The sequence below is a fragment of the Rhipicephalus sanguineus genome, chromosome 8 (genome assembly GCF_013339695.2).
Source record: "Rhipicephalus sanguineus isolate Rsan-2018 chromosome 8, BIME_Rsan_1.4, whole genome shotgun sequence".
NCBI lineage: Eukaryota > Metazoa > Arthropoda > Arachnida > Ixodida > Ixodidae > Rhipicephalus > Rhipicephalus sanguineus.
This window is the reverse complement of record NC_051183.1, coordinates 14,369,102-14,384,296: the sequence shown is the minus strand read 5'-3', so window position 1 is coordinate 14,384,296 and position 15,195 is coordinate 14,369,102. Positions and strand designations below refer to the sequence as shown.

Below are 15,195 nucleotides of genomic sequence, written 5' to 3'. Positions count from 1 at the left end.
ATCACTTTGCGTCATTTTTCGGCATATGCGTAGATCAAGGAGTGACACCATTAGAAGTTTAGCGGCGAGGCAGCGCTCGTATCATAAATTCTTTTATTCTGTCCATGTGTTTGCGCTTCCCTCTCTACCAGAACCTCATTTAGGTGACCAGATTTGCTATCCTAATTCAGTAGAAAAAAATACATGCTGAATATGAACATGCTCTTACCGGTGGTAGTAACAATTTTTTATCAGCTGACAGCACTGATAGTGTAGGCTAATTGATGGGAACCTTAGCTCTAGTAAACCAGCAAAAGGACACTTTTTTTTCAGAACTTCGTTATCTGCAATATTGCCTTATATCAGGATAAATTAGATATACAATATGCTTTCAGGCTGGACATGGTCGAGAAGAAAGAAGGAAAATGGATCCATGAATTAAGAGGTACGTAGAAAGTTCTCTATAATAAAAAATGTGAGAACGCTGATGCGTTGTGTCGTGACCACCGATTCGTTAGGTCGCAGAAGAGTGGGATATTATTCTAGCATCCTATGAGGCCAGTGTGGTGCGTATTGGGCGGTAAACCTTGACGATGTTTCGAGGAGCTTTTTCCGTAGGAACACGAAGGAGCTGACGCTGATACGAACTTATAACGAAGCTGCCGACGGCTATAATACCGGAAAAGTTCGCGTCCGTAGTGTTGTGCCAGAGGTATTGCCCCTCGTGCAACGCTTCTTACGACGGGGAGATCGGCTAGCCGCCAGAGTTTCGGCAAAATGTTGTCGACCCCACCAACGACATTTAGCCACGGTCCTGTGAAACAGGTCCGCATTCGACGGATCTGCGCCGGCCTACGACGGACGAACTGTTAGTGCCCCGATCACGCAGGTGAAATTCCTAATACTATTGCCCGTGAGAATCAGACTGTCTTCGACAGTGCCACGCAGTGTCGTGCATGCTTCGACGATGGGTCAACGATCCGCCTGCGTAGGAGGACGTCCCAAAAGGAGGAAGGCGATGTGGACCACGGTCCAGCACCGGATGGGAAGCGAAACAATGGACTAAACCTTATTTAAGGCCGTGCTGGCCCCTTGTTAGAGAAGTCGCCCCAGCGGACTTGGTCGTGCTGGCAGGCTCTGTACTGCTATAACCTGCTATACGTGCAATAAACGTTGTTACTCTTTTCTAAACGTTTGCCTCTCTGCTCTGCTCGTAAGCCAAAGTCCGATCTTCGTCTACAGCGGCTCACCAGCCTCCCGGCTTACAACGACACGCAAACCCCATTCATAACAGTGGTGGCAGCGGTGGCATACCACGACCCGTATCTTGAGCTGCGCACCCGAGGCGACCGCGACAGCAACCAAACGTCGGTGGCTAGATAGATAGATAGATAGATAGACAGACAGACAGACAGACAGACAGACAGACAGACAGACAGACAGACAGACAGACAGACAGACAGACAGACAGACAGATAGATAGATAGATAGATAGATAGATAGATAGATAGATAGATAGATAGATAGATAGATAGATAGATAGATAGATAGATAGATAGATAGATAGATAGATAGATAGATAGATAGATAGATAGATAGATAGATAGATAGATAGATAGATAGATAGATAGATAGATAGATAGATAGATAGATAGATAGATAGATAGATAGATAGATAGATAGATAGATAGATAGATAGATAGATAGATAGATAGATAGATAGATAGATAGATAGATAGAAAAGGTCAGGTACCTTTGATTCGCCAGAAAGACGATTCGCATTTCAAACAACGCTTTTGTCAGTACGCGTCAACACTTGAGTGATAAAGTGCCTCTATTGATCAATACGATACTGTTGTTAAACAAGCCCTATGTGTCTATGTATTGCCTTTACGAGTACACTTTTGCCCCTCCTGCTAGGGCCCAAGACGGGCCTGCAGTATCTTGTCAACTGAACGTTGAACTGCTACTATTTATTTTCCCCCCCTAATACCTTTTTGTCCACACTTTGTTTCATGATGACACATACCACCAATACCATGAGACTCAGGTTAGCTATGTGCACCTTCAAAGCCGAGTACGGCAACGTAACGGATAACCTTGAGTGAAGGTTCTTGATTGCCTGTTACATCCTGTAATGTCAGGACAGATTTGGTGCGTACTTATACCGTTTTGCGATATTTTGGGAAACCTTGCTCGTTTTCACTATCGTATAATGGTAATGCTGGTGTGCAAGATGTCACCAGTTTAGGCTGTTGAGGTTATCGAAAGAATGGAGTGACCAGTGCGAGTTAAAGCCGTCACCATATAAATACAATGTGACCTATTTGTGTACTCTCATTGATGATCGTTATTGATGAATATGAGAACGAAATTGTCACTACTGGTTCTGAAGAAAACTGTATTCTACAGGTTATGCGCTCATTGGCACTGTTTGCCATAAGAGCAATATTGGTGAGGGCGAAGGCATTGCTACTACTTACTCAGGAATTCATACAATGGCCCACGAGCTATGTCACGTGTAAGTACATTTGGTTCGAACAGAAATGTAAGTGGTAGAATAAAAGCAAGAACAAAAAACAAAAAAACAAATGCACTATCTTTCGCACAGGTTGGGTTCCCCCCACGACGAAAGCCCCGAGTGTCCTTGGAAAGAAGGATACATGATGAGTTACGTGGACGGAGGACTAAAAAAGTACCGCCTCTCTACTTGCAGTGAAAGGTCCATACGAAATGTCTTTCAGTAAGTTACACTGCTTCCGTACCGTAGTAAAAATGACAAAATATCTTATGCAGCAAAATGAAAAACGCTGGCCTATATAAATTATTGCGTGGACTTCTCATCGAACTGTAGCGCGCTAGTGCGTGCCACGAAAATCCGAGCCGGAGAAGACGATGATGGCACGCCAAGAACGAGATGGCTGTGCCTGTTCCTATTCGCATCTATCTAAATAGCTTGTGATGAAATATATAATTTGTGGACTCGGAGCATGGACGTCTGTCTGGCTGTTTCCACAGCATTAACAACTTCCTCAAGCGTGTTGTGGTAATGTTTTCTACAATGTTACCTTTTTATGACGGCGTTGGGGGAGTTGTGCTACGCGCAAATGCTACCTTAGCTAGTTCTGCCTGGTGAGGTCTAGATAACTCCCGCGTGCTCCCGCGTCCAGTCGCTCCAGCTGTCGTACTTGACTGCACCCAAGGAAGCAAGGAGCCAATATGATGACACATAACGGACGTTTTCCATAAATGCGTTCATTCTAGTACGGGTCTATGACGCTCGTTTAGTGTGACGACTCTAAATTAGTGGTGCAGAACTATCGGTAAACTGACTATCGATAGCATCGATACTTTTTTAAAAATATTGATAGTGTAAAGAAACTATCGATAGTGCAATCAGTAATAAAATCGTTAATATTACTTGCGATATTACTCCCGCGTGTGTTTATTGCTTCGTTCTGATGTATTCCTGTTTCACCCAGAAAGAATGTTAGCAACGTTTGACGAAGACCGCGCCGCAACGTTTGAGAAGCTTCACGATTTGTTGAGGTCATTCTGTTAAGATTACGTGCCGGACACGAATAGTCAAGTTTATTCGAGAGCTTACGCGAGCACTAGCGGCTGGAAGGTTCGATGACCGATGTAAAAAGACGAACGTTCCACCGACAATTAGATTACTCGACGGCCACCGACCATTTTCGCCGCTATGAGTGCGCGGCACGTATCACTTGTATTTCGTGTTTTGATTTTATTGGCAAAAGTTCGCCCAAATAATGAGCTTCGTATATCCGAATCTTGCTGCAGCATTCTTCACCGTCAAAACCACGTGACAGTACTATCGATAGCGGTGTTAATAATGATGCTGCTGCTGGCCGGCCATATTGCCAAAATATTTGCGATAGCCTACTATCAGCTCCGCTTAGTTTATGAGCAGTTTTTGACTAGAGAAAAATTATTTCCGCAGGGAAAACGGCTGAATATGTCCAATAATAAATTCCCATCTAAAAGCAACCAGTTACATCCTACAATTACCAAACTTAGTCCTCGATATTTTTTTTTTATTTTGAAATCATAAAACGCAATATAAATTTGAAGCCGCGCGGTTCCACCACATGTAACGGCTTCCTTTCCGCACAGCTGAACAGTTTGTCTTTATCATCATGTGTAAGCAAAGCACTCTGGTGAAGAACACAAGCATGTCGACGAATTCTTGCCTTTCAGCCTTCTCCTCCGGCTCCACAATGAACCACGCGCGCGATGAACCAAGTTTACTCTGCAATGAGTTTGCGCTGTTGATTTCGAACTATCGATAGTACCACTATCGATAGCGCTATAGATAGTATTTTTTTACCATCGATAGTTCAATAGTGACTCAGCTATCGATAGTATCGATAGTACCATCGATAGTTCTGCATCATTACTCTAGATACCTTCCTGGATCGTCGCTCGAAGACAGGCTTGTCGCGTTTCCGCAACTCAGGCGTCTACGCGTGTAGCCATTTACGTCGCACTGGGCGATTCTGTGACCCTTCGGGCGCCTGGCTGGGTAGCCAACGTTTCTTGAAGTAGAGTGCTGCCACCCAACAAGCTTGCCAGGCCGCGCGCACGGGAAGGTGGGCAGTCGCGACACACAAAGGCACGCTGAAGCCTAACTCGGGCTCTTCAGCAGAGCCGATGCTGGAAAACCTTCCTTGCCACCGATCTTGCTTCCAAGGGGACATCTCTCGCCGGCGTATCCCATACTGCGCTGCGCCTTCCTTGTCCAGCCCTCGGTTTATTCCGCGCGTACCTTCTTGCACTCACGTGTCGGTGATGTCTGTTACCCTGTTCGGCATGGGAGAAAGGAGGAAAGGGCGCGGTCTGTGTGCCCGTTCAGAGAGGAGGGCCCCTTCCCACCCCCTGGCAGCGTGTGACGCGCGCCGCCGAGACAACATAGATCTCTATATTCTCCACAGTGTGCTTTAGTCGGTGAAATGGGGCACCGTGGGAATGACCGAATGCGCGGTGACGCAAGAAAGGTTGGTAAACAAGCGAGAGTTAGCCAATGACCACTGCATTGCTGTGGATGCAGCTACCGGCCACGTTTTAAGGAGTGCAGCAAGCTGTGCATGATGGACGCGCGCGTCCCACGTGTGAGGTCTTCCACATTTAAAACAGTTATGAGTGACCGTCCTTACAGCTTCATTCTTTCCGAAAGAGGCAGCATTGCTGTCTGACTGTGTGTATATAAATAAGACTGACAAGTGCGGCGAGTTGGGCGGGTTGGTAAAGATGCATAACTAGGGTAACTAGAGTAACCCGCGAAATAACTGAGGCTTACGTTATCGAAAGACAAGGCTCGAAGTGCGTGAGCCAACCATCACTGCTCCTTCATCAAAAAGAATTTTCGTTTCTTAGCAGGCCTTCGTAGGGCCGCACTCGACAGATTAAGGTTATTATTTTTTGCGCAGCCGGCATGGGTGCGTCATTTCGCGTGCGTTCCATATATTCGTCAGATGGGCGTGCGTGATGTGTTGTAATTTCGTTTGTATATTTGATTTACTGGGTTTTCTGAATGATTTGGCATTGCTGGATGACACGTGCGAGATTCCCTGTTTAGTTGATGACTGTAGGCGTGTTCTTGATAAAACATCATGTTTCTTGTAGACCTATATTTGTAAGAGAGCGAGGCGTGAGCTTGCTGCGATTAGAGTTTGTATTTATATTCATGTGCGTTCCCAAATAAACGTGGTTTGAAGTTAGCGCATGTGTTGTCTGCGTCTCTTTCTTGTGGCTCCGTGTCATTGCGCTGAACGTCCCTAGTTGTGTATATAAATGTTGAAGGGTGAAAAACAGCGAAACAACGAAAACACAAAGGCACAAGGGAACCGATCGACATGAACGCTGACCTGCGTCTGAAATTTTAAGGGAAGTGTTACTCTATATCAATACAGATAAAACCTCAAGTGTTGGCTCTGTCCTCTTGTGTCGGTCTGCTAGGCCATTTCTTCTTCCCCGTAATGCGCTATACCAGTTCAAGTACGATAAAACCTCGTCACAAGAAAAAAAAAACTAAAACAAGCGAAAAATGCAAGACTTCGCTGGAAAAGCCACACATCCCACGTGGGCCACAATGGACATGTTTCTAACATGCTTCTTAATTATCATATGTTTAAATATTTCTTCCTCACACGCTGGATTTTATATTTTATGATTGTCCCTTCAACGGTGAGAAGTGTACATGCTGCCTGAAAGAACGACACTTGCCATTTTGGTTAGGAGTCAGGGTAGTGGCCTTTCTCTTTTTCTTTGTGCCGTATTTTAGCGCCGTTTTTCGCGCTCGTGATCACGAACCCACCTACCTAAATGCGTACTTTTCTAGCTTCCGATGAAAGTATTCATGCACAGCTATGAGAGTCTGAATGGTGTTAGTTGCTGATGCCATTTTAATATCTTATTCCCCCCCCCCCCCCCCCCCCAGCCGTGGTACTCTAGTGGTTTTAGCGCTCGAATGCTGACCCGGAGGTCGAGGGATCGAAACCCGGCCACGGCGGCTGCAGTTTCGATGGAGGCGAAAATGCTTGAGGCCCGTGTACTTAGACTTAGGTGCACGTTAAGGAACCCCAGGTGGTCAAAATTTACGGAGCCCTCCACTACGGCGTCTCTCATAATCATATCGTGGTTTTGGGACGTTAAACCCCACACATTATTATTATTATTATTATTATTAGTATCAATATATTATTCCCCCAAGAGTGAAGTGCTCGTCGCAATCACCACGGCGACGCTTGACAGTTAAGTCGCTAGCGCAGCGTGCGAAACTACTTCGATGATGCCGCGGTGTACTCAATAATGGAGAATATTAAAGAAACAGTTATTCAGATAAGAGCTTTTGATGTCTGTTCGCGAATGTAGGTACGTAGAATTTTTGATTAACGTGGTCTTTCCGTGGTGCCTGCTTTGATTCGATGAGTTTTAGGCCATACTCTGCTGTCTCCTCAAATGGCTGCGAGTGCCTTTGAGGAAGCCAGCCTGCGCTTCACTCAGATGTTTTTCTTGGGCGGAAGGACCAAGGGACATATACTAGGAACAATCAGGGTGGTCTGGGTGGTATCACCGTGTTGGAGAAATAAGTGCTGTTTCTGTCTAGCGGTTTCACGAGATTTCTTTAGGCAGCTGGAGACAGGCACCCCATTTTGGTGCCCCCTAACTCATTGCAGAATAAAGCAGTCAGGTTGTAATCTTCCATATTGCAGGAAGCTTAAGCTAGAATGCATAGAGGTGCAGACAAAGACGAACTACATGAGTAAGCACAAGCAATATCCAGGCCAAACAGTGCGTGCGGTGTATTACTGCAAGAAGATATTCAAGAAACCTGGAGCAAAATGTCATATTGCAAAGGTGAGTCACAAAGCCACACACCTTGTTGCTTTAGAATATATGTTCTTAGGGACACCAGCAGGAGTGCAGCTAAGGCCCGTGCATTTGTTATGATCCCTAATTATTGTTATGCGACAGAACGTGCGGGCCTTCAACGTACGTCACAATGATGCGCCGCATATGAGCGCGACGATGAGTCATGAACCTGCTTATCGGTCCGATTGCTGTTAAAGATTAAGGAAGACCACCAAAATGCTAAATGTGCAAATATTGTCGCGTCACGCAATTTCTCCTAATACTTGGCCTTTTGCTGGAATGCGGAGGCAATGATGAGCACACTTTTCGATGTATAATATTTTTTTATTTTGACCTTGGCAGCAACTCTTAACATGAAAAATCCGGCAGATCCCACGCACTGTGGGAATCGATGTAATGCGAAGCAGCCAGCAAAGAGCTGCATACATCGCTTTGTTTATTTTTGAGCCAAATGAAATCATTCATGCCATGGCATCTAGTTCACCATATATCGCATGTTTGCTATGCACGCGTGCATGCACAATGTGGTATATACCATGCCAATGAAACGTATATTCTGGTATATACACTGCATGACCGGTCATTTATGTTCATCACGCACTCCTGTCGTGCCATACCAATTTTGGTATATATCCAGTTATCTAAACGGCCGGAAGCGCACCATAACAGTGTCATGTAAATAATACCGTACATGACATGCATAACATAGTTCACATGTTAGGACCTGTCATTTAGGTTCGTCATACAGTCCCATCCCACAATACAAATTTTCGTGTATATCAAACGAGCGAAATGGCCGCGAGTCCACCATGAGCGTGGCATGTAAATCATGCCATACATGACATGCATGTCATGGTTTTCATGTTACCACCTGTCATTTATGTTCGTCATACATTCGCGTCACGAAATACCAATTTTGATGTATATCAAGCTAGCGAAACGGCCGCGATCGGACAATGAGCGTGGCATGTAAATCATGCCGTAAATGATATGCATATCATAATTTTCAAGTTACCACCTGTCACATATGTTTGTCATACAGTCACGTTGCGCAATACCAATTTTGGTGTATATCAAGCGAGCGAAACGGCCGCGAGCGCATCATAAGCGTGACATGTAAATCATGTCGCACATGACTTGCCTGTCACGATTTTCATGTTACCACCTCTCATTTACGTTCGTCATACAGGCGCGTCGCGCAATACCAATTTTGGCGTATATCAAGCTAGTGAAACGTCCGCGAATGCACCATGAGCGTGCCATGTAAATCATGACATGCATGTCGTGGTTTTCATGTTACCACCTGTTATTCATGTTCTTGATACAGTCACATCGCGCAATACCACTTTTGGCGCATATCAATCTAGCGAAACGGCCGCGAGCGCACCATGAGCGTGCCATGTAAATCATGTCGTACATGACACGAATGTCATGATTTTCATTTTACCACCTCTAATTTACGTTCGTCATACAGTCGCGTCGCGCAATACCGATTTTGGTGTATATCAAGCCAGCGAAACGGCCGCGAATGCACCATGAGCGTGGCATGTAAATCATGACATACATGACATGCATGTCATGGTTTTCATGTTACCACCTGTTATTCATGTTCTTCATACAGTCACATCGCGCAATACCAATTTTGGTGTATATCAACCTAGCGAAACGGCCGCGAGTGCGTCACGAGCGTGGCATGTAAATCATGACGTGCATGACACGCGTGTCATGATTTTCATGTTACCACGTGTCAGTTATGTTCGTCATGTCGAAATGTCTCGTCATACCAGTTTTCGTATATATCCATTCATTTAAACGGCCGCGAGCGCCCCGAGACCATGTCATGTAAATCATGCCGCACATGACATGCGTGTCATGATTTGCACGTTAGGACCTGTCATTATGTTCGCCATGAACTCTTGTCACGTCACACCAGTTTTGGTATATATGAAATTAACGGAATGGCCGCAAGAGCCCCAAGGCCGTGGAATGTAAATCATGCTGTTCCTGACATGCATGTCATGATTTTCATGTTATGACCTGTCATTTATGTTAGTAATACGGTCATGTTATTCCATACCAATTTTGGTATACATCCGATTAACGAAACGGCCAGGAGAGCACAAAGTCGTAGGCGGCTAGATAGATAGATAGATAGATAGATAGATAGATAGATAGATAGATAGATAGATAGATAGATAGATAGATAGATAGATAGATAGATAGATAGATAGATAGATAGATAGATAGATAGATAGATAGATAGATAGATAGATAGATAGATAGATACGCTCAAACTCGCAGAAGTTCGCTAAAAAATGCTTCGCATTTAAAAACGAATGTCTGGTATTCATTGTTCGTGCCTTTAATGCTAGCGACCAATTCAAGGAAGTACATTGTGTAGATGAAACAATCTTGAAACACATATAGAATGGAACTTTGAACTTATTTTCAGGTTGAAGAAACGAAGGATAGAGGACTAAAATATAAAGAGCAAAATATCGAAAATACTCAGGCGCCTGCTGTAGTTTCTACGATTCAGATCCACACATTTGCCTTCGTTTTTCATTATACGTGAGGTGTCGTGTCATCACCACGCTTGGTATGGCTCTATGGATGCAGTAGATCGTCAAGTTTTGGCGCTGCTTCAGCTAGCTTGGTCGTCTGCGCGATTAGTACACGGGCTTGCAGATGGATCAAGAGACAAGATGACGGCCGAGCGAGCCAGAGTGAGCGTCAGCCCGCCCCGTTGTCCTTCTCCCACGTTATTGTATGGGTAGCCAGCGCTGCCCAGGTGGCGCGCCTAAAATGTACAAGTTGCGCTGCCCTGGCGAGCTAGCTGAGAAACATCTAATAATACAGAGCCGCCGCGAGGCGTACGACGGCACGTTTCAACGTGCCCTCACATACCTCGCGGCACGTTCAAACGCATGCTGAACGTCATTCGACACTACCGTGGCTTTTGCTCGATGTGCGTCGTTTTGTAGGTACTTTGGAACACGCAAGACTAGCGAAGATCGGGACATTTCGCTGCACCGTGGCGCAGCGGGCGAGCAGCGATGCCACCGATTATTCTCCGCTGCCGTTTCATTGATGTGATGTGTGCGGACGGGTACCTTCGCGAGAGTGTGCTGTCGAAAGGACGGAAGCTATCCAATGCGAAGTATGTCTATGACGTGGAAGAAGCTGTTTTTCGAAGAGACAGCGCTTGTGACCTTTCGGCGAAGTGTCAAGAACCGCACGACGAAAACTTACGGGTAAGTGTGTTCAAATTGCGCTAGCAAGCTCGACAGTGTATGCAGTGTGCTCGTTGTGCGCCCGCTTTGAAATAAAATTAGTGCTTCAGGCAGCACTGAGAACATTCAGCCCAGTGAGTGACAGCTGGTTTGAGCGAGCATATCACATTTACCTAATCTGTAGTTACAGCTCTCGTACTATACTACAGAAGCTGTTTCGCTACACGCTTTGCTTTACGGTGTTTTTAACGGCTTGCATGTGCCCACTAAATGCTCGTATCGCATTCTTTAAAAAAACGTTTTTGAAGCTGACGGTGAAGCGTGAAATAAATGTAAAAAGGCCGGTGTAAAGTGGAGATCAGTGGTGTTAGCGGAAATACAAACATATCGCAGGTCTCGTGCTTTAACGACGTCGACTCGCCATCGTCTGCAGACCGTTTGCAAACTTGCGATCGGCCGTCGTCTAAGCCTGATACTTAAAAAAATGCCTTTGAGTAACCTTGTGGTAAGTGACTTCGTGGTGGTTCCGAGTTTGACATGCAGTGTGTGATCAGCAATGGAACATGCGTAGATAGATAGATAACTTTATTGTACACCGAGGGAGGAGAGCCGGGTTCTATCCCGACCCCCCTGCGGGCCGCTCCCACGTTGGAACAGGCAGGGAGTACCTACCTGCCCGCGGCATCGCGGGCCCCTTGGTAGACAACACGGTTTTTCTAGCGGTCACGGATTTGTAACTGGTCTAGAGCTGTGCACGTGACAGTGACGTATAATACCGTTTTACTCGAATGTAACGCGAGTTTTTTTCTAGATTTTTGCAACCTAAAGTCGACCCTCGCGTTACAGTCGAATACCGAAATTCTATTTTTTCTTCCTTTCATCCTGGACGCAATGAAATGTCACCCCTGGCGTTACAATCGAGGTGATGTTACAATCGAGTAAATACGGTATGTGTAATGTACGGCGCGATGCTTACGCAACCTAAGCTGTCATGTGCTTTCTTTAACTTTTTCAAGGCCAGTTTCAAATAAAAGATTTGTGATGTTTTCCAGAGGGCCAACCCATGTGCATCGGTGGAAAGCAAGGCCGAAGGGAGTCAACTATGCTCTAGACTATTTTTTTTTCAGTTATTAAAGACATTATGATTGTGGCATTTCGGGATACAACAATACCGCCGGTCTCGACGCTCTTTCTTCCTCGTTTGATGATCGCGCACGGCGGCATGGTTCACGTTAGCAACCACTCGTATTTGTTTGTATGCCCGAGTGTTTCCGGCCGTGCCCGGCAAGGCGGCGCACCCTGTCCGTGGAAACTCCAGCGCTGGTTCCCCATAGCCTATGCTGTGACGTCATCACCCATATAACCCAATTGTAACGAAAACGAGGTTGTTGTCAGAAAAGCATAGTATTTGGTAATATACATAGGCAACTAAAGACTTTCTAGCATTTCATCCTCCTTGTGATGCTGAAGCTCCCATCAATCAACAATATCAAATCCGAAACGTCACTTCAGTACTGTTCAAAGAGTGAGAAAGAAAGGGTAAATAATGTAGCAATCGTTATTTATACCTTCGGTCTAGGATGAAGAACTTAGCATGAAGTGCAAAATGGCGTGTTGCTGCAAGGTGGGTGGTAGAGGCCATTGCTTAAAGGTGAATATTCTACCAGGGATGTCATGCGGCCATGGAAAGGTTGGTATTTCACTTCTCACATACCTCCTATCTAAAGACAGACTGTCTCAACGCGATTTGTGTACATATCTGAAATAGCTTATTATTTTTAGATCGATCAGTGAAGAGTGCACTTGTGTTGCCCTATATTTTGACTAGTATGAAAACTTCAATATCATTGTATGGGGCATATAAGATAAATGTGACAGACAATCAAGCCAAGGAAAGTATAGGGGATGATATTTGTAGAGTTAGCGTAAATGTGAGGGAATTAAAGTGGACGAAACGATAAGTTGCCGCTGGCAGGGGCCAAATTTGCAACCTTCGAATAACGCCTCCGATGCTCTACCAATTAAGGTAAGACGGCGGTCATATTGCTGTCCACTTTATCGGATATATCTGTGTATATAAACCTGGCTGTGTCAGTCAGCGCCGCTCGTAGCCATAATGACGCGTGTGGAACACTTTTTTTGCCTGCAGGTGTCACATAGCACGTGAGGTTTTTGGGCGCTGGCAGCTGACCAATAATCCGAGCATACAACTTGAAGGTATCAAGTCTGCCAGAGCAAGTCGCTCGCTATGAATGACCGAAAGAAGGGGAATTTGAAGGGCCTGTTTTTCGGTGTTAGACGCAACCTTAACGGGAGCAGCATTTCGTACCAATTTGGTAATTCATAACTTCAGTACGACCGCGCAACAACAATGACAACAAAAGAAAAGACACGGACAACAGATAAGAAGACACACCCAGTGCAACTTCGAATAACGCTTCGAATGACGCTAGCAGGGACCGAACCTGTAACCTTCAAATAGCGCTTCCGATGCTCCCAGAGCATCGGACGTGTTATTCGAAGGTTCCAGGTTTGGTCCCTGCCGGCGGCAACTTTTCTTTTCGTCGACTTAATTTGTTCACATTTATCATACTTACTGCATATAACGTCCGCTGTACTTTTCTTGGCTTCATTTTCTGTTGGTTCTCATTAAGGTCGTGTCTAACAAAGAAAAACGAGCCCTTAAATTTTCCTTCTTTCATTCATTGCGTGATAAAGCACGATAAAAAGCAGAAATTTGAGCTGCTGAACACATCTGAGCAGCAATGAACATTTATTAGACGGAATCAAACCGATGAGTTATCTTCAAGGTAAAGACCTCTTGAATCCGTTGTTTTAGGTAAGCTGGCCATTAAGAATAAAAAAATATACATTTTCTTTGTAGAGGCATCAGCTGATTAGTATGCAATGCAACAGAAGCGAAACTATGTATGGTACATTTCGAAACATTCGTGTAAAAGGTTGTCCGTCAGTTAGTAAATCTAAAACAATAAAAGCTAAATGTGCGTTTTGAGGAGAAAATGTTGTTTAAGCCCGTTGTTACCATTTAAATAAAATGGGCGACTGCAGATATCTCGCGTGCCAAGTTATATTAATTGGATTGCTGGTGCTTAGAATCTGATAGAGCAGAAATGTAAGACAGTGTATTATGTAACTAGAGCCAGTATAGTGTGCGCGAAAACTCGCGTATTAACGTGAGAAATAAATCTAAATGTTTGAAAAAGTTTTTATTATTTGCATTTTGTGGCTTGACATGAAAAGATCAACAGCGTGCAAGAGTTAGAAAAGTATGACGAGAGAATAGTGGGCCCTGTATCTTTTTTTTTTTAGCACTCTTGGTGTCCTCTCAATGTTCAGCGATATCGATTTCGGGTACTGTGAGGATAGACTCACAGAAAAGATTGAGTAAAAAGGGGGTCTTTTTATCTCACAATAATAATCGTCATCTAGCTTTCTTGCGTTTCGTTTCTTGAAAAGTCAGCGCTGGCCACTTTCCTACCAAGAATGCTATGTCACGCCGATAGCGAACATGCCGTTCGTGACCAGAAAGTGCCGGTCGCGCGGCGATAATGCAAGGTAAGGAAGGCAAAATAAATGGCGATTATTGTTGTGGGACGAAAAGACGCCCTTTTTACTCGATCTTGTGCGTGAGTGTAGTCGATAAATATGTCGTGCACAGATAAAAACGAAATCTATTTTTCTTTTCAAGACATGCAAGAGGGGTGTTTGTGGATTTCACCACTTCAATTAGTTAACCAAACTGCAAACAGGATTTTGCTTGACCTCTCTAATGCACGCAACGTAAAATAGTCTTTGTTAAAATAAATTGCTTGCAAGTAATTATGGAGTACACATTACACTAGTAAAATTACACATTACACCGAAAAGACACACATGAAAGTACACATTACACCGAAAAGACACCCAGGAATGTGTTGATTCGACAGTGGACACTTGACTCACCCTGCAGAACGCGGTCTCTCCCGTCTTCTGCGAACCGTGCGGGACAAAGCACAATTGCAAGGCGATGTTCAACTTTTGGCACCTTTGTGCAATCTTAAGCAATAACATTTTTGTTTTCCTGTCACAGACAGAGGTCGCGCGTGTCTTCATTTGAAATTATTTGCATTTATATGAAAGTTTATTGTGTCTATATTGACGATATTGGAGACCTAAAACGTTGCTTTGCCCGCCTGTATTTGGCGCCTAAAACGAGATTTTTTTATACCTAAAAATCCGGCCTCTAATGATAACAGTATATGTACAGTAATGCGTCCTGCTACATCTACTTGGAGAACAACGTCTCATCCAATGACCGAGAAACTGGAATCTCCTGTGAGATAAATATTCGGAGTCCTCCACTACGGCCTCTCGCATAATCATATAGTTGTTTTTGGACGTTAAACCCCAACAGTTATTATGATTATTATCTCTTGTGAGATCCATTACATGCGAGAAAGCCAAACCATAATGAAACACAAACGCAAGACTACAAGGCAGCGCAGTAACACGTGGCCTTTGTGATTAAATAACCGGCCACATTCGTCTTGGAGGCTATGTTAGATTGAGAACAATTGATCTAAAGTCA

General features: G+C 44.5%; 1 protein-coding gene across 1 annotated transcript; it reads left to right on the top strand.

Moving 5' to 3' along the window:
• Positions 1-374: 374 nt before the first annotated feature.
• LOC119402605 (venom metalloproteinase antarease-like TpachMP_B) lies at positions 375-14,470 on the top strand (the record flags this gene model as incomplete). The annotated part of the gene is given in 6 exon segments (XM_037669736.2): positions 375-424; positions 2,392-2,500; positions 2,591-2,722; positions 7,215-7,359; positions 12,187-12,297; positions 14,317-14,470. Coding segments are annotated over 6 exon segments (589 nt in total), but the record flags the coding sequence as incomplete, so codon positions are not given.
• Positions 14,471-15,195: the final 725 nt, after the last annotated feature.